The 18467-nt window shown below is 50.0% G+C and overlaps 8 protein-coding genes across 8 annotated transcripts; 2 read left to right on the top strand and 6 right to left on the bottom strand.

Annotated features, from left to right (window-relative positions):
- Positions 1-311: 311 nt before the first annotated feature.
- On the top strand, positions 312-2420 carry FOXG_12925 (uncharacterized protein; the record flags this gene model as incomplete). Its single annotated transcript, XM_018392868.1, has 4 exons — positions 312-1174; positions 1229-1367; positions 1418-1722; positions 1775-2420. 4 exons carry the CDS (start codon positions 312-314, stop codon positions 2418-2420), a joined length of 1953 nt encoding a protein of 650 aa, XP_018251465.1.
- Positions 2421-3356: 936 nt separating this feature from the next.
- On the bottom strand, positions 3357-5706 carry FOXG_12924 (uncharacterized protein; the record flags this gene model as incomplete). The annotated part of the gene is made up of 6 exons (XM_018392867.1): positions 3357-3483; positions 3535-3646; positions 3697-3815; positions 3866-4719; positions 4767-4953; positions 5000-5706. 6 exons carry the CDS (start codon positions 5704-5706, stop codon positions 3357-3359), a joined length of 2106 nt encoding a protein of 701 aa, XP_018251464.1.
- Positions 5707-7081: 1375 nt separating this feature from the next.
- On the bottom strand, positions 7082-7920 carry FOXG_12923 (uncharacterized protein; the record flags this gene model as incomplete). Its single annotated transcript, XM_018392866.1, has 2 exons — positions 7082-7493; positions 7583-7920. 2 exons carry the CDS (start codon positions 7918-7920, stop codon positions 7082-7084), a joined length of 750 nt encoding a protein of 249 aa, XP_018251463.1.
- A 372-nt stretch (positions 7921-8292) lies between these two features.
- On the bottom strand, positions 8293-10314 carry FOXG_12922 (uncharacterized protein; the record flags this gene model as incomplete). Its single annotated transcript, XM_018392865.1, has 1 exon — positions 8293-10314. The coding sequence occupies one exon, from the start codon at positions 10312-10314 to the stop codon at positions 8293-8295; it is 2022 nt and encodes a 673-aa protein (XP_018251462.1).
- A 990-nt stretch (positions 10315-11304) lies between these two features.
- On the top strand, positions 11305-13392 carry FOXG_12921 (uncharacterized protein; the record flags this gene model as incomplete). The annotated part of the gene is made up of 4 exons (XM_018392864.1): positions 11305-11418; positions 11473-11549; positions 11614-12695; positions 12740-13392. 4 exons carry the CDS (start codon positions 11305-11307, stop codon positions 13390-13392), a joined length of 1926 nt encoding a protein of 641 aa, XP_018251461.1.
- A 342-nt stretch (positions 13393-13734) lies between these two features.
- On the bottom strand, positions 13735-14815 carry FOXG_12920 (uncharacterized protein). The gene is made up of 3 exons (XM_018392863.1): positions 14712-14815; positions 14646-14663; positions 13735-14599 (listed from the first exon to the last, which is right to left on the bottom strand). Exons 1-3 carry the CDS (start codon positions 14754-14756, stop codon positions 14384-14386), a joined length of 279 nt encoding a protein of 92 aa, XP_018251460.1. The 5' UTR covers positions 14757-14815; the 3' UTR covers positions 13735-14383.
- Positions 14816-14940: 125 nt separating this feature from the next.
- Positions 14941-15919, bottom strand: FOXG_12919 (uncharacterized protein). The gene has a single exon (XM_018392862.1). It carries the CDS (start codon positions 15654-15656, stop codon positions 15144-15146), a length of 513 nt encoding a protein of 170 aa, XP_018251459.1. The 5' UTR covers positions 15657-15919; the 3' UTR covers positions 14941-15143.
- A 152-nt stretch (positions 15920-16071) lies between these two features.
- On the bottom strand, positions 16072-17998 carry FOXG_12918 (uncharacterized protein). Its single transcript, XM_018392861.1, has 3 exons — positions 17394-17998; positions 16635-17342; positions 16072-16583 (listed from the first exon to the last, which is right to left on the bottom strand). Exons 1-3 carry the CDS (start codon positions 17821-17823, stop codon positions 16288-16290), a joined length of 1434 nt encoding a protein of 477 aa, XP_018251458.1. The 5' UTR covers positions 17824-17998; the 3' UTR covers positions 16072-16287.
- Between the last annotated feature and the right edge of the window lie 469 nt (positions 17999-18467).

The raw sequence follows: 18467 nt of genomic DNA, 5'->3' as shown, positions 1-18467 counted from the left end.
GCAGGTACCTCAACCCGCCCCGCCAGCAACACACGATATTTCCAATACTATTGCCAATAGCTCAAACACCATTGACTTCTCAGCCATGCTATTTCGAAAAGCATGGAAGCCACCAACACATAAGCTTAAAATACATGACGATCAAATTTGCTAGGGGCCTGCCATTCGGAAATAGCGTCAGGGTGTAAAGAATCTAGACCTTGGTAGGAGGATGGATATAAAGAGGTTTCTCTCTGTGTTTACTTGGGAATCTTCATCGCGCTTTCACTCTTTCTCGCGCAGTCACTCGTTTATCTGTCATTCGTTTTGCGATGTTGTTTCACAAGGTGTTTCTAGCCGCGGCTGCGGTTGCTACAACCTACGCTGGGCCATGCAAGCCTGTGAGTTCCAGGGCGTCTGTTTCTTCGTCTGCCGACGCCAGCATTCCCTCTTCAACCGTTTCAGTTGAAGTCTCAGATGCGACTCGTACTGCCACTTCCGAGTCTTCTGGTATAGAGGAAGCCACTTCATCTGTGACTATTGGCTCTGAGACCGTCACGTCTGGGGGCTCCACCACGTTGGCTACGCTACTGTCCAACTCTGGATCTGTTTCTGAAGGTCGCTCCACATCTGAAACTGGTTCTCGAAGTAGTGATGTATTGGTCTCCACCAGTGGGATAGAGACTCTTGGACCTTCTACTGATACTGCTGTTACTGGTATCACGACTGGTACTACCGACGTGAATCCAACGACACAACCTACTACCGCGCCTACCACCGATGATACCACCGATGCTACTGCAACTGGTACTACTACGACTGAACTGACGGGGCAGGCCACAATTGACCCTGCCACTCAATCGTCGACTGAGCCAACCACTGAACCTACCGATGGGCCTACTACTGGCACGGCTATGACTGATTCTCACACGACTCTCCCAACGACCGACGACACAACTGGGTCTGCCACGCAGCCAACAACCGATACTATCGAGCCTACCAGTGGTGCCATCACTGACCCTTCAACAACTCAGCATAGCACGACCGAGGGTACAACCACTGAGGCTACAACCGCTGCGCCGTCTTCTACCTCTGAGTTCTGCTATGACAATGCATATGTCATCTCAATGTTGGCCTTTGACCCAGTTGCCTCTCCCTTCTGTGTCAGTTACCTGTCTATGACCACGCATACCATGTAAGTTCCCTACTTCAACAAACCTTAAACTCTCACTCATGACGTTCCGTACAGAACCGATTACGCAACAACCGATCCCACAAACGTGTACCAAGTCGATGTCGCCACCATCACCGCCGACGCTCTCACGCGTATTGAGACTAACTACGATGGCATAACTGCAATCGTGACAGAGTACAAGACGAATACTGAGGTAAGATGCACTGACCATACTTGGAGAGCGTGTACTAACCATTGTGATAGTGGTCAGAGGCAACCGTTACTTCAACGCGATCGATCGAAACAATCACATGCCTTGACACCGCATACTCCTACACTGCCCCAGTTCCTACTTTCGACCGAGGCGGCCCCTATCGAGAGAAGCGTGGCCAGGATGAGATTGAGATTCCTGAGGCGATACCATCTGACTGGACTGAGGCTCAAACCTCTGATATCTGCTCGTGTCTTGATCTCGAAGAACCTACAGCTCATACAACAATCACTGAGACAGTTGAGCCCACGACTTTCATCACAGCTTCTACAGATGTTGTTGCTCCCATTGAAGAATAGTAATTTTCCTACCATTTTTCTTTTTTCCATTTCAGAGCTAATTGTAAACAGTACCAAAGTTATCACTACTACGTCAGTCAGTGTCTTTACTTCAACCGTTACTGAGAAGAAGACCTCGACTGTCACCGCTTGGGTTGTCGAGACTACCTTTGCTGATAACAACGACATTGCCTATCGTCGATTCAACTGCCCTTTCGACGCCAACATCTACGACGATGGTTTCACCACCAATTACTTCAAAGGCAAAACCCCGCTATCGTCAGGCAACACGCAGACCCTCCAATTTAGCACCTGCAGCACTCTCTCCCTCTCCGGCAGTGGAACATTCGATTCTTCTCAAGTAGCACTTCTCTACAACGCATACTTCTACGCCAAAGAGACAGGAATGTATACGTTCTCTGTTCCTGATACAATTGATAACTGGGGTTATCTTTGGGTCAAGGATGCAGCGTATACGTGGAACGTCAACGCCTGGGCTATCCAGGGGACGCGAACGGGACAGAACTCTCAGTTGTGGAAGGGAGGTTCGTATCAGATTCAGTTGAAGAAGGGTGATGCTATCCCGTTTACGTATCTTTGGGCGAATGGAGGTGGTTGCGCTGGAAATGATTTGAGTGTGAGGATGCCAAGTGGGAAGTCTATTCCTGGCATGGCTGGGTCGACTGTCAAGGCTTGCCATCTGAACAAGTTCACTTAGTTTGGTGGTTTTAATTCTTCATCTGTATATTAATTATAATAGGGTTACTTCTGTGCTTACTCACACCTGAATGGCGTCTCTAGAGCTCCAGAATGATTATCATGTATGTAGGTTCAAACCACAATTACCTTACCAAGCCATAGTCCGCGTCATAGCGATGAGGTTGAACGCCAGTCAATCTCGCCTATAATAAAAGACCATCAATCTGGTTTGAGATGATGTCCTCACCGCGTAGTAGAAAGGGACACTAGATTGTTGAGAACTAAAGCTACTATGAGATGATCTTACTTGCCGACTCTGTTGAACCAGTTTTGCCTTCGGCACTATTCCTATGGCTCCAGGCATCCGAAGTTGGTATCCGGTATAGGTTATTAAACAAGAAGCAAAACAAAGACTTGCCATGTCAGCGAGTCAACTAGATTTCCTCACTTAGAACGTCCCTTGTGCCATGTAAAACCTAGCTTTACCAACTGCATCATTACATTTGCTCCAAATTTGACTGGCTCTACCGCTTTTCAATTTCAAACGCATCTGCTGGTCTTGAATCAAGTGGTAGCTAGGTAACCCCTTGCATGTCTCACAACCTGACCACCCTACGCTTGTCGCACCAACCCAGAAACAAACCTCCACATCAAAAGACTGCTCTCTTGCCCAGCAATGCTTCAGCGCTCTGAGGGATGCAACAATCCCTGCATAACAGATACAGGCAATCACTTCAGACTTGTCAGTCCCTTTTTCATGGAGGGTATATACCCCATGCAGCAAGCGAGGATAAGCTGCTCAGCAGGATTGACAACAGCTTAATCTTGATCGCTCTCCGGAGTCACGATGTGGCAAAACCAATCAAGCGCAAAATGATAAAAGTCAATTTCACTAAGAAGACTCAATAAACTACACGGAGTAGAAAGACAAGGCCGCATCCCTGCAATCCCCTCCCTAGTGCTTCCAGAGCTTGAAAGCCTGGTTGACACCACCATGACCGTTGTAGGTCAGGAAAGCTGTGCCATTCGTAGTGTTGCCACCCGACAGATCAAGGTACGTCTCGTCCTTAGCATTGCGGAATCTAAATCCCTCATCAGTTTGTAGTTCATACATAAGATGTTGAGTCACCTACCGGACTTGAGTGCTGTCAGTGACGTTCTCGACTGTTGCGCCCTGAAGATCCCACTGAGCTGCAAGGTCAGAGACATCGCGGTTTCTCTCGCACTTGACAGTCTGTCCGTGTCCTATATCCTTCGTAAGTAATCTGGTCTGTTGTGTAGAGTTGTGTACTTACCAGCTGAAAAGAGGACAAAGCTGTTGCCCGCGTTCTTGATAATGACCCGCGTGTTAGAGCCAGGAACTGAAAAGATCTCCCAGATCTGGTTGGAGTTCCACTTGTGCGATCCATCGGAGCTAACAGAAATTAGTTGTCATCACGATTTGTCGAGGAGGGAAGTACTTACATAGCATGAACAGGAGGGTTCTGGCCACCTGCGCCGTTGAGGTCGAAGAAGACATTCTTGTTGCCGCTTGAGCTCTCACTTCGAATGTTACACTTGAAGCGGAGCTTAGGCTCAGGGGCAGCAGTAGGAGCAGGAGTAACATGACCCTCATGCATATGAGTCCTCAGCTCCTTCGCCTTCTCATTCATTTCCGTCTGCAGCTTGCCAAACGCATCTGTCTTGACCTGGATGATCTTGTTGAGCCTGATGATCTCATCACCATTCTCGCTGATTGTCACGCTCCTTTCCTTGGCAAGCGCTTCGAGGTCCTTGACATCTTCCTGTGCCTGTTCGAGCTGGCACTGGAGATCGTTCTTGGCCTTCTCCAGCTTTTCGATGGTCTCGTCCTTCTGCTTGTTCTCACCTCGGAGTCTACCGCCTTCTCGCTTCTCAACTTCGAGTTGGGCTTCGAGGGTGGCGATGCGAGCGGTGAGATCAATGATTTTGGCGGCTTCAACCTGGAGACGAGCCTCGGCGGCTCTAAGATCAGTCGTCGTCTGGTCAAGCTTCTTCTGCACCTCGGCCTTGGAAGCTCGCTCGTATTCAAGCTGAGAAACTAGTCGGTCAATCGTCTTGTGGTCTTCATCATCGTGCTTCTTGCCATTCGCGAGGTCTTCATCTCTCTTCTTGAGATCGGCAGCATGAGCTGCTCGAGTGTCGGCGAGTCTCTTGGTCAGATCAGCGGTCTTGGCTTTCTCGACATTGAGATCATCAATTAGCTTCTTGATCTCCTTCCTGAGCTCGCTGTTCTCCGTGGTAGCGGCATTGAGCTGTTCGCCTCGAGCATGGAAGTCGGCATCGAGTGCTTTGAATCGCTGCGGTCGTTAGCCAATGTTAGTTCAAGTCAATAGAGGTTACTTACATCCTCAGCGTACTTGGCGAGGTAACCAGCCTGATCGGCAAAGGCGATGGTATGTCGCAGAGTGTCAATGAGGTTCTTGGGGAAAGGAAGGGGTCCTAGAATGCGAGGGAGAGACGGCTGAGGTTGGGGAAGGCGGACTTCGACCTCGGTCTTCTCCGAAGGAGAATACTCTGGGGGGTTCCAGTCACTGAATGGTGGTTAGTATTGAAATGAGCCTGTGACCTCGGACTTACTGTGAGTGGCGATCAATCAAAGCGGAGAGATTGTACTCGCCAAGATCCTGGTTGGCCTCAGGTCCTTTCATGTGGACAGCAAGCTTCTCCGTAGTCTCGTCCCAAGTACACGTAATATCGTAGTACGAATGGTAAGAGAACTTGACGCCTTTTCCGGCACCAGACAGCATCTTTTGGGACTCGGCGCGGAAGGACGGGGACTTTTCAGTACCAGTGTCATCATGAGTCCACTGCCAAAGCGAAAGAACAGGCTTTCCATCACCGAATCCCTCGGGGACGATGAAAATACTCATCTCGTCACTAGCATACTTGGACCAAGAAATTTTACCAGTCCAGATCCTTGCAGCTCCAGTGGCCTCCTCGCCCTTAGACTGCCAGATACGCTTGAACGGCATGTTGCTCTTAGCGCCAGCGGGGTTTGACATGACAACGTCGAGTTTGCCGTAGACGTCGTGGGAGGTGATCTCCCAGCTGTAGTAGGAAGCCTTGGCGATGAAGGTGTCATCGCCGCTGGGAGTCTTGGAGACCTTCTCGATGGCGGACTTTTGGAAGAAGTTGGCCTTCTTGGTGCCCTGAGCATCTTTTGTCCATTGGGAAAAGAGATAGGCGGTGTCGCCAACGCGGACTGGACCGTCAGGCAGGATTATAACGAAGGTCTCGTTATCGCCGTAGGGCTTCCAGTCGAGACGGCCTTCGTAGACGAACATTGTGATGAGTGAGAAGATAAGGTTGTCAGAAAAGGGTAGACGATGAATCGATAGAATTGAAGAGTTGTTGATGATGAGAATGATGGTAGCTGCAAGTAGAGCAACTATATATAGTCAAACCTCGAACTTTGGCTTCACGTAAAATGTTTAGTGAAGTCTTCGAACTGAGTTCAGAGGTCCATGGATTCCACATTCCGACCCATATCCGTTCCCTCTGGAATTCACTTCAATAATTCTCTGCATGTCTTTGCCTATCACCAGCTAAGAAGTTCTGTGGCTACATGAGGACACGATAACTGCAAACTTACAACCTTGTCCAGCAAATGGAGTCCAACTAGTATCACATTGAGTACATTTCAAAGCATGCATGTTCTGTGATATTAGACGCCTTGCCGTTGTTCAGGGATAATGAAATCGTGACTAAGACTCAAAGGAGAGTCCCCGCCGGAACATGGCTCACGAGTATCGCACCATTGGAATTTCAGGTGATGCGCTCTGATATTCGTGGCGCCGACTCGGCAATCACATGATTCGCCTCCGAACGGGACATAGAAACGCTTTGATGATATAGATGGATCTAGGCCATGCATGTCGCTCCAGGCCGATCCCTGGGGTTCCGAACGAGGGAAATTCATGGGGAAGTGGAGAGCTGATGGTTTTTGTTTCGGGCTGGCTGAGCTGAGACGTACAGAAAGGAATGGATCTATCGAATGCGTGGTTAGCGCTGTGGCTTGCAGGCGACTGTGCATAGCCGTGTCTGAAAAGGGCAGCATCGTTCCTGGGCATCATGAATACACCGAGTTCATTTCTGCATTTGATAGTTTCATGCAAGCTGCAGGCCTTGGTTTCGTGGCATTGAAAGGTTTCTGAGAAAGAACAGCCAAGTGTTGAAGGAAGGGGAAATGCAAATCAGAACTAACGAGGTCTGGCTAGCTTAGATACACGACTCAACCTATGTCTATAGGCTGGTAATAAAAAATTGATAATAGTGATAATATATTGATCCGTGACCTGAAGGCCACGATGAACTTACAAAGCGACGCAGGCCATTTTGTCCTTTATAAAGCAAACCTGCACGGCTCTATTGAACATCTCTCCATTCCAGAGTAGCATTTCTGCCAGTATCAGTTACGGTGGATTTAAACTCCCGGGCTATGTTGGAAGATCCTTGGTGTTTTAGATACTGAGCAGGTTGAAAGGTTCTTCAGAAATGGCTGGTTATTTATTGATCCCTGTCGCAGGAAGCTGTTGGATGTTTCATTCTCGCAAAGCCAGAACATAAGAGAATTGTCTATTTGACCCAAACGCCATTTTTGTCTAATTTATCAAACCCAAGTCTATCCCAACCTTGAACAAAAGAAACCCTCCCAAGTAATCAAGCAGCCTGAGCAACAGCATACCCAACCCTCTCTCCAACCTCCATCTTGCCCTCACTCTCATGCCTCTCCCTCTCCTTGACCTCAGCCATCCTATTCAAGAAGCTCAAATACGTCTGCCACCCCACCGCCACAACACCATGGAACAATGGCCTCCACCCAATCGACAAAAACGAGAAACTAAACGCCGTGACCATGGGCCATAATTTGCAGGAGTTGATAATACTGGTTGGCACGGTGTCTTTGACGCGCTCGATTGTCCCGGGGATGTCGCAACCGGACAGCAGGGCTTGGGCGCCGAAGAAATATGTGTTGAAGATTGGCGTGAAGACGACTTGGCCGACGGTTACTTTTGTGGCGAGGGAGAGAAGACGGGAGGAGTAGTTGAAGTTGTGGGAGAGAAACATGAACCTGGACAGAATATTAATATCAAACTGTAAAGTTGCTCACCCTCGGCCTCACTCATACTCTCACTATAACTAGGAAAAAGAAAGACTCACCACTTATAATTCGGTATAGCAGCAACACACCCAATAACCGCATTCCTCAACGTCCTAACAGGATCATACTCATTGCCACTAACATACTGCGCACTCAGATCCCCTGCGATGTAAATCACCACCGCGGTGGCAACCTGTGTTTTATACGGACTCTTATTCTGCGCACGCGCATAAGCCTGAACAGCTGTTGTCAAAGGTCCGAGGCGCTGCCATAGAGGCAGGGGGGCGACGGTGGCGGGCACTGGGACGGGGTCTTTTTTAGGGGGCGAGGTTTGGAAGCGCCGTTGGAGGTGGCGGAGGGGATGTTTGAATGCTGGGCGGAGGATGAGTATTGTCATTATGTGTGAGTAAGGGTATATGTGACGGTGATGTGTAAGTGAGAGAGTCTGGGGTTGTATAAGTATGGGGAGTGAAAGGGATGCGAGATTATTGAGATGAGATTGGATCTTGATAAGCGGTTTCGAACGGCCGAACTCGGACGGTAATTCCGAATGAGAAAAAAAAATATGAGTGATTGATTAGATTGGTTGGTGTGGAGATCGGTATTCATCGGCTATCGAATCGGTACTTACTCAGAAAGGCAAGTCATCACGGCCACCCGCCCTCACTGACAACCTCAACCTCAATATGAATATGAATTAAATAATAATATGCTAAACAAAGGAAAATGCCAGTGAATGTCCATCCAAACTCCTATTCCCATGCCATGTTTAGAAAAACTCCTCCTCTTCCTCATCCAACAACCCCATCCCACTATCCCTCCCCCTCAACCTCTTACTCACCCTCCTCATACCCCCCTGCCTCTGCACAACCTCTGACTCTTCTTTTCTCGGCGTCAAAAACTCCTGACTCATCTTGACCACCCTCTCCAGCTCCTCCTTCATCGCATCGATAACCTCCTTCGCCTTAACCCTCTCCTCATCAACTTCCCTCCTCAAGCCACCGTTCTCAACTCGTAGTCCACAGATTTTATCATGTGCAGAGCGGAGAGATTCATTCAGCTTGTCGATCTCACTTCGATATTTTGTAACGCTTGCATCGCGCGCTGCGAGTGCTGAGCCGTGCTTTTTGTTGAGTTCGGAGATGGTTTGTGTGTTGGTGGTTTGAAGGCTGAGGATTTGGGCTTGAAGATCGGAAGAGCGGGAGAGGGCGGATGAGAGTTTGCTTTCGAGGGAGGCGATGGTGTCTTCTTTGCGGGTGAGGATCTTGTGCTTGACTTCTAGTTGCACAGCGTATTCATCGTGTGCATCATGAGCTTCACGCTCCATTCGTTGAACGAGATCTTCCAGCTCTGAAATGTCGCGGATATACCCGTCAACAGCACCCTTGAGCCTCTGATTCGCAACCTCGAGCTCCCGTATCCTCGCAATCTTGTCACTGATGAGTTTCTCAGCCTTTCCCATCTCTGCTTTTAAACCATCCATGACTGTAACTCTTGCATCGAGTTGCTTCCGTAGAGAGAGCTCAATCTCGTGATACTCATCTATAGCATCCTCATCTTCCTTTGCGCGCTTCGCCATGTCGCGCAGGCGCGTGAGCATGAGATCTAAGACTTCTGCACCGTGGGAGGATAGGGGGAGGGTGATTTCGCCGGGAGTTAGGTACTCAAGTTCTAAGCGGGCAGCGCGGAAGTTGGTGATGAGGGTTGTTATCATTTCGCTGGCGTCGGAGCCGGTGAAGCCGAGTTTTGTGATGGAGGATGTGAGGGTTTGCAGGGCGTGTGTTCTGTCGGACATTGTTTGGAGCATAGCGTCAATCTGTGCCTCGAGACCTGATTGATCCCTGGGTGTAAAGTCTGACAACTTGTTGCTCAGGCGTCCACTGAGAGTCTTGTAAGACTCGAGAGTGTCTGTCAACTTTGTCACCTCCAACTGAAGCGACGAAACTTCCTCCTCTAACTGCAGCTGCTTGGGATCCGGCAAACAAGCCTGAACACCAACCATAGCCGTTGTCTCAACCGGCTCAAAGATCGGTGTTCCAGGTACAGTAGGACTCGTAGCAGGCGGCGTCATAAACGAAGTACGCGCTCTCGAAGGCGTACTGCAAATGAACTGCGCCATAGTCTCATCCCCAAACTGATCCTCATCGGGCGTCATGTCCATGAAATCCTGAGAAAACTTCTCCCTCGCTGCAAGGGTCCAGTTATACCCTCTACTCTGATCCATAGCGCGGCCTGATCTCTTGGACAGTTCATCTTGAAGATCTTGGATCTGTTTCTCAAGATCCCAAATCCGATCTGTGTCGATGACAATAGTCGCATTCTGCAATTCGTAGATTTCGCGATCACGCGCTTTTAGTTCATTTCTCAACTTCTCAATTTCCTCTTTTGCTTCTTGATTCCGACGGCGCTTTTCTTGTTGAATTGTGTTCATCTCCTCGCTCAGACCATTGCGACGAATTCTTCGCTGGACGCGACCGTCGAGGACTTGTCGCAGTGGCAAAAAAGTGACTTCACCGCTTTCAGGGAGCGCTGGACTTGAGCGGATTGTGCTGGGGGTTGTTTGGATAGGTAGGGATGAGTGACGCCGGCGTTTGGGTGTTGCGACTGTGAAGCGATTGACCATGGGGGTTAATCCGGATGAAGAGGCGCCTGGGTCGGAGAAGCGGACTCGTCGGTTGGCGCCTCGCTTGGGGGTCTTGGAGGGCATAGGAGATGAGGGCATGTCTGGCTCTGGCTTGATGCTGCTGCGACGGGAGCGTCTTATTGCGATGGGGAGATGAATGTCTTCCATGATGAGTGAGTATGGCAATTGAATGAGACGTCAAGCAGTTTACGAAGAAGACTCATAAAGTAAAGCGACCACCCAAGACGAATAAAACAAGTCCAATGAACTGAACAAGTCATGAATAACAGATCAACAAAACAGCGAACCCCTCGCATTTAAAAAAAAACACAACTCCCAGCATAACAAAAACATCCCCAGGCCATCATTTACACAACCTCCAGGCATAATGTTTACCTTTTCCCCTTTACAGCCTAGCGCGTAAACTCGGGAGGAATAAGAACCAATTGTTTTTGCTACATGCAGGGTCTCGCAAAACGGCCGCTGGAGAATTGTATGGGGCCGTGAATTCGGGCCATGTTTTTTGGTGGGAGCGGTCGTGTTTTTGGGCCATAGGATTCACGGTGCTTGTTTGTTTGGGGGGTCCACTGTAGATTTCGGGGGGATTGAAGGGGCAACGGGTGATCTGTTGATGTTGTGAGACGATAATGCATTGTTTTGTGTTGGAGAGTATTGCATGTTGGATAGTTGCAATTGACGAGATATACTGTCTGTGTTATTTGCAGCCTCAATGTGAGGGTGTCTTGACATACGGGATGACCCGCCACCCGGTCGATCTGACACTCAAGATCCATCACCCAGATGACAGGGCAATTGAAGCCATTCCCAAACTGCTATTTCCCTTCTGTCGCAATCTCCTTCTGGGCGCTTACCCAGACTCTCGGGTCCCAGACCTCCTTTTACTGATTGGTCACATTTAATATCCTCCAACATCTCTATCGCACTCTTAACAATCCATTTCGAGCATGCTTCCGCTGCACAAACCACCCCATTCAAATTCTCGTGATACTCACTCTTGGTGTTGTCCGCCAACCAATCTTACCGAGCTGACTAATCCCCTTCCATTCCACACCGACGCGTCCTTCACCTTATTCCACTAACGTTAGCATCCTCCCACTGACTCTCATCTCATCGCTCACTCATGCCATCTCAGACAAAATGCCCACTCCTTCAAAACATGTCAAATTCGTCGCCTCAGATCCCTCGCGCGGCGGTCTCCCCGTGAAACGCAAACAGGTCCAACACGCTTGCGCATCATGTCGCAAGAAAAAGGTGAGCATCTATTACCCAAGGTATATTTGGAGAGAGTGGGGGCTGATTGAGTAGAGGCGCTGTGTGCATGCTGAAGATGCAGTCGATGAGACGTCGCCTCCCGTGGAAGAAGATGAGACATCCCGGTCAACGTGAGTGGGCCTCTACCACTGCTCTGGTTCAATTCCCCAAGGTGATCTCAATTAACATCACCAGATCACTACCCTTGCAAACACAACGAACTGCTCTCCCAGACTCATCGCTTCAATATGCAAACTCAACCGCAAATGCAAGTCCTGCTGCGCCAACTCCAAGGCGCGAGTCAGGAAGCACGCCAAACCAATCATCCCGCTTCGTAGGGGATCTCAATCCAGAGGGCATGTTCATGGAAGCCACAGGCTCAGCGTCCATCCGCGAGACGTCGCAGAAAGGAGATGTGGGAATATGGCTTTCTTCTAATAATCCTGGACAAGCGAGTCAATTCATTACTTCTCGGCCGCCGCCCATAATGGACCAGTTTTTACTACCGTTTGTGAAAGAGCATTGTCTATCGTGTCTTCCGCCACATCAAGACTACCTCAAACTAAAGGCGTTGTATTTGGACAAGATTCATCCTATCATGCCGATTATACCGGAGACGACGCTGGAGGGCGATGAGCCGGCGAGTGTGGTGTTGAAACAGCTCATTTGTCTAGCCGCATCTACAGATCCAAGCATGGCGCGGTATCTGCATCTCCAAAACAAAGGCGATGATCTTCTCCCCTGCCAAGACTTCATGCAATCCATCTCCTCCGCCGTCCGCGCAATTCTCGAAACAAGCATCATTACCGACAGAGTCCTTCACATCCGCGCCCTCATCCTTTTATCCCTCTACACCCAGCCCAGCTCCTCCGAAGAAGCAGATCTCCCCGCGCAACTCGGCGGCCGCGCTATTCACCACATCCAAACGCTAGGTCTTCATCTGCTCAGGTACGACGCGCCGAACTGTGAAGAGCTGGAAACGCTGTTCTGTGCGGTCTGGGCGGTTGATCGGATTAATGCGGCGGTGTATGGGAGGCCGTGTCTCATGCATGAGAGGGATATAGGCGCGAATCTGGATGGGTGTATTAGGAAGAGACCGCCGTGCTTCAGGTTGTTTTTGAGTGTGGTGCAGTGGTTGGATCAGGTTATTGAGCTGTATCGCCCGGGACCGAGTGCTGAGGCGAGCGGGTTGGATAAGATTGCTTATATTGATCTTCCGGTTCTGGAGGCCATGATCGTCAATGCTGATGCGCTCAAAGTACCGGGTTCACTAATTGGTAAGTCATCCGTTCGATCAAAAGTACCTGGCTAATGGTTACAGCAACGATCGAAACATTTTATCACGCCGTGATTATTTTATCGTGTCGGCTTCCACGACCGGGTACACTTACAGCAGCATCTACACTCCCTCCACCATCTGCCAACGCCCGTCGCTCCCTCGCAGCAGAACGCATCGCCTGCGCCGTCCTGCGCGACCATCTATCCCCAATGCCCTTCGTCCCATACGCCGTATGTCTCGCCCTAAGCGTAGAGTACCGCAAGATGCGCCACTCTCGCCTCCCCATGTTTCGCTCCCGCGCCATGCACGCATTCCGTCGCAACTGCGAAATGCTCAGAAAATTCGGCGATTACTTCTGGAGCGCCAACGTGGTAGCGGGGTTGGGCGAGCGGGTGCTGAAGGAGATGGAACGGGCTGCTAACACGCTTACACGGGAATCACCGCCGCCGGTTGAAGGCACGCCGGCGCTGGTGAATCCAGTGGCTGTGACGAATCCAAGCATGGTTAATGCTGTGCCGAGCGTGGAACAGGCCGTGGACTTTTCACTGATCGATGCGATTTCTGGGGCGGATGTGTTTGGGGCTATTGATCCGAGTTTTAACTTGGGGGCTGTGGAGGATGCGCTGGAGGCGAATCTGGATATTGGGCTGCCGATGAATTGGGTTGATTGGGGGCAGTATGCTACGTTGTCGTGAGCACAGCTCATCCGTCGTCAGCTGAATCTTTGACGATTGGTGGTGATCTTTGATGACTGGTTGGTGATTTGGTGTTGGAGGTGTCTTACGCCCGTCATTATTTTTGGCGACGGCTAAAAACTTACTTTGGTGATACTTGGCGCGGCTATTTCCAGAGTTTTGGTAAGACGATGACCACGCGTGAGATGACAGAAGCTCACGGTCAGCGACAACTGTCCGGGCTATAAAATTGGCTTTGTTGCTGGTTTGGAATGCATTTTGCTCAATCAGTCACCATGTGGAAAACGTCATCGAAAGATACCAGCATTGAGATCGTCGCTCTTCTCGACGACAAAGACGACGCTACGAGTACACATATCCAGCACACTACGCCAAGACATCATCGATTTGCACGTCGCAAGATGAGCTTGGAGAAATGGGGGCAATTATTGGCGTTAATTGGGAGGGATATGAACATGGTGGCGTGTTTGTCTGCCGTGTAAGCTGTAACAGGGACATGGCTTTTGCAATAATAGACGATTCAGCAATGAGCGAAAAGACATGGAGCGGCAAAGGGTATGATTGGCAGGCCGAAGGCGCGGTAATGTACAGTAGAGCGACCGTTCATGTTTCCAAACGACTCTTGCTAACGGCGCAGATAGATAAGGGTCCATCGACCAGAAAATCGGGAAGATTTTGCGCCGTCCCGGTCGCAGACCATCGTCCTGGGTTGTGTGGGTTGTATGGAGGATCAAGTAGAGCGCTGTCTGCTCGGCTCAACTGAGCGACTCAATCGTCCTCAATAAATACTGTCCATCTCCTCGTTGACCAGTTCAAGATCCCGCGTATGGTTGTAGCATTCGAGGTTCGTATCGCACGAGTTGGTAGGTAATCGCTTGTTCCATTCACTTATCCAACATCCTTCAATCCAGCTCTTGTGCCTCCCACCATCACATCCAATCGTAGTTAATCGCAGAGTAACCGGGTATCATAAATCATTAATCCATCTCTTTCACTTCCTCGTTATATCCGTCGGCTTCCCCCGAAACTGATTCTTGATCTCATCCAGAAAATGCTTCGCAAACTGTGAAGTTTTACCAGACGTGTTCGGATCCGCCGTCGCCTCGCCCGGTGCCAAAGGCTCGTGCGGATTTCGTCCGTGTTGCTTCTCGTGGATGGTCTTGTGGATGCGTGTTACTGCGCGGTGGAAACCCGGTTGGCGGAGGATCTGAGATATGTTAGATTGGGGTGGAGATTGAGGATGGGAGGCGTACGGATGCGACGATGTGATCCTGGGATTTGTTAGTAAGGGCACTTATTGGGGGAGAGGGAAGACGGACTTCGAAGGATTGGATTGCGCGGAGGAGCCACCAGTGTGCAGCCATTTTGGTGAAGAAGACGGTAAATTGAAGATGCTGAATTCAAGAATGGAGATGGAGTGGCGGCGTTAGTGGCACGGGAAATGGAGGGGCGGACAAGGATGACAAATGGATCTTGTGTGACAGCTTGACTACAGTTTCAGCTACAGCTACCCTGAACTTGACATGAACCAATCAAGCATTCATCAATGCTCAAAAGCTTGAGATCATTTAAGAGCTTAGAATAACTCGTCAAAACTATTCTAAGTTTAGTACAGACTTATCCTAAAGTTAGGTAAGTGTTGGATCTTGGTCACTTATAGAACACCTCATCACTGTCACTCTCATGCAGCCTCAATCAACGTCAAATCACTTTTATTGATCCCAATCCAACAGCTTAATTACTGTCCAGGATTAGAAGTACTGGTTCATGAAAGCACCGATATAATCCTGCTTCCCCAACTCAACGCCCTCCTTTCTCAAAATCGCATACGCCGTAGTCAAATGGAAGAAGACATTAGGAATTCCATAACCCTGCACGTAATCCCGAACCTTCATATCCGCACTCTTTCCGGGGCCAAGGCCAATAGTGACAACCTCAGCACCACGCTTCTCGACAAGCTCTCGGTCAGCCTTCTCAACAACTTCAAGGACCTGGGCAATGCGAGCGTGGAATTGAGGGAATGTGGTGCACTCGTCGCGAGAGAGGGTGAGGGGCTCTGTGCCGGTTGTGCGCGCGACGATCTTTTGCGCTGTGTCGGTGGTGAAGTAGACCTGGAAGCTGAGGTCCAGCATGTCAGGGGCCAGTTTGGCGGTGGGGAATGAGGCAGAGTTGGCGTGGGATTCGGCCTTTTTGAGGATGGAGGATAGGGAGTTGAGGGCTTCCTTGGTGTGGAGGATGGCGGCGTCGTAGAGTGTGTAGCTCATGATGGGCAGTGAGTGACTTTGAGAGTGAAACTTAATTTGAGAGGAGGTAGTGTGAATTGGGTATAGTAGTTATTGCGTGATGAAGTTGGTCTGTCCGAACAATCCGAGAGGCGATGTCTACGGGGTATATATATCTCCTGGTCTCCCCGTTTCATGAGACCTCAACCTTTCTCCACTGTCTTCACCGCTTGCTTTACTAATGGACCTTTCCAGTTCCCCTCAGATCGACCGGCTGAAGACTCTAGATGCTTCCTCGATTAGTAATGGATCCATTGAGAACCATTGAGGGCCTTTTGAGACCATTGCGGAGACTGGCAGTAACGCTAAGTGTCTCCGGATCATCGGTGTCCGACATCCGTGCGGGATTGGGATACAGGCCTTTCGTTGGACGTCAGTTGAACAAGTGTTCTGAACGGTCGAATATCGCACGATTCATGAAACATCGGCTTACAAACCAGCTCTGATTACAAACTACCTGATACAAATGAGACACGGGGAACCAAAGAAATGGCCGGCAAATATGACAGCAGAAAATACCCGGAAACAAGAAATGACAGGTTATCGAAGAAATGACCATGACGGACGACGAGAAGGAATAACAATCGCTCCATGAAAACAGTCAGGCCATCAATTAAAACCCAAGGATCCGATTCGCCTCCGCAACAACCTCATTCTCCCCCTCCGTCTTCAGCGCGCTCAGGCCCATCGCCCGACGAGCCGCTCCGTCCAGCATCTTCTCCGTGCCCCGCCCCACATGTCCGGACTCCCCCGCACCGCCAGGGAAATCCGGTCCCGGCGTCCCACGGAGGAAAGCGTCGCGCTGTCGGACCATGTACTCTGCGTTTTGGGCTGTGATTGGACAGATGGGGATGTACAGGACGGAAGAGTCTGATGTGCCGGCGTGGACTTTGTCGACGGAGTGGATTGCTAAGTAATGTTAGTACCGATGGTAAATTGGGGACGGGTGAAGGGACTTACTGTCGCAGTGCCATGCTACGAAATCTCCAGGTTGTATCTCAGGAATGTGAACCATCGTCCTCTCAAGCTCCAAATGCGGATGTAACTCCCCCGTCAACTCCTGTCCCGTCCCCGGCATCGCACCCTGCAACTCACTATCAACATCCCTCATCAACTCCCAGTTCCCCTCGTCCAAATACCCCTGCCCCAACCTCTCACTCTTTGCCTTAAAAAACGGCCTCAGCAGCACATACGCCATCGATAGCTTCACCAGCGGATTAACCAGCAACGTTCCCTCTCCAGGCTTAGTATGGCTCATGCTCATCCAACCCTGCCACATTCTAAACATCGAACAAGCACCCAGTCCATCGTAGCGATTGTTCACAGCGTCGACACGTCCGCTGGCGTCCCAGGGATCGTAGGAGTCCCAGTTTCCTTGGAGGATGGCGTCGTAGACGTGTCCTGCGCCGTAGCCTTCTGGTTCCCAGCGCTCTACGCTTCCGCCGTCGATGTGTGGACCGAGAGCGAAGCTGGCGTCGCCGGGTTGGCGGATACGTAGGCGGTCGGCGTAGCTGAAGGGTTGGGAGAGGGAGATTGAGGTTGGAGAGGTGGTGTGCCAGAGGGACATGAGATTGTGTTGGACGGTGAGGAAGTTTGGGTGTGAGCGGGCTTTTAGTTGGGGTGGTGACCAGTAGAGTTCGTAGACTTGAGGATCGTGAGGTGGAAATGCTGATATCGTTAGTGTAAGTCAATTGGCGAGGGGAGTGTAGGGGTAGATACCTCGTGTAGATGGGTTCTTAGCAACATACTCCTCCACCTCAGCCTTATACGCCCTCGCCTCACCCTCCGGAATAACACCCCTCACAACAACAACGCCTCTCTTCTTGACCTCCTTCCTCAGCCCATCACTACTCTTCTCAAGATCCTTGAAGTCAATCTGTGGAATAACACCTGGTCCCTTCTTGGCAACAATCTCATTCTCCCGCTTCAACTCACGAAGGAGTTTTTTCCACGATTGAACAATCCTATCTTCACGGCCTTGGAGGAGATTAAGTTTGAGCTGACGATATCGATCGGGTAAAGGCTCGCGTTGGGCCCCGGACAGTGAAGTGAATGCATCCGAGATGTCGCCTTCTTTTTTGGAGGCTAGCGATGTCATGCAGCGGCGGAGGACAGGGGGGGAGGGCTTGGCGAGAGATGCGCGGAGCATTTTGACGGCGGTTTAATGAGCAAAATGACAGGAAATTTGATGGAAAGAATGTGGAAAAAACGATGAGAGTGACGAGAAGATGATAAGATACAGGATTGTAGTGTGAGCGGAAAGAAGATAATGGTGTTGGATCTTATATCGAATTGAGGAGAACGCGGTCTTACTCCATTGGGACATTCCGCATTTCGAACTGGAAAAGCAAGAAATCTTCCCCAGCTTCGGGGAATAAGAACCTTGCTCAATGTGGGGTTAAACTTCAGAAGGTGCTCTTGATCACGACATTGAACTGTCTCCAGCAAACAAAGCATCAAAGTTACCAGCTACAGTGAGAAGACCGCAGTTCAGAGGCCTGAGTAAACAATCTTGAAAGGCGAGCAGAAAGCTCTCCCGAAAGGCCTTAAGTTTACACAAACAAGCATTTGCCATCACTTACACCGCGCGGTCTCCAACCTCAAGATCTGGACAGCACGTCACTCTTCGCTTACAGTGCCTCCAGGAACTCACAGCGCTAAAACTCCACTATCATCACCACCAACACGCCTCACAAACAAAAATCACTATCACCCGAGTTCAGCATCACCAACATCAATGATCATAATACCCAAATATATTCCCCAAAACCAACACAAAAGAATACCTGTACT

This window comes from Fusarium oxysporum, chromosome 9 (assembly GCF_000149955.1).
Source record: "Fusarium oxysporum f. sp. lycopersici 4287 chromosome 9, whole genome shotgun sequence".
Taxonomy (NCBI): Eukaryota; Fungi; Ascomycota; class Sordariomycetes; order Hypocreales; family Nectriaceae; genus Fusarium; species Fusarium oxysporum.
The sequence above is the reverse complement of the archived record's forward strand: the minus strand, read 5'-3'. Positions and strand labels throughout refer to the sequence as shown.

What these genes read in the sequence shown, in the direction of transcription:
- FOXG_12920 (XM_018392863.1), bottom strand. Translation starts at nt 14,756, where the DNA reads ATGGCTGCACACTGGTGGCTCCTCCGCGCAATCCAATCCTTCGAA.
- FOXG_12919 (XM_018392862.1), bottom strand. Translation starts at nt 15,656, where the DNA reads ATGAGCTACACACTCTACGACGCCGCCATCCTCCACACCAAGGAAGCC.
- FOXG_12918 (XM_018392861.1), bottom strand. Translation starts at nt 17,823, where the DNA reads ATGCTCCGCGCATCTCTCGCCAAGCCCTCCCCCCCTGTCCTCCGCCGC. An exon ending in TAAGAACCCATCTACACGAG is followed by an intron (nt 17,343 to 17,393) that starts GTATCTACCCCT and finishes TAACGATATCAG; the next exon opens with CATTTCCACCTCACGATCCT. An exon ending in CGTAGCATGGCACTGCGACA is followed by an intron (nt 16,584 to 16,634) that starts GTAAGTCCCTTC and finishes AACATTACTTAG; the next exon opens with CAATCCACTCCGTCGACAAA.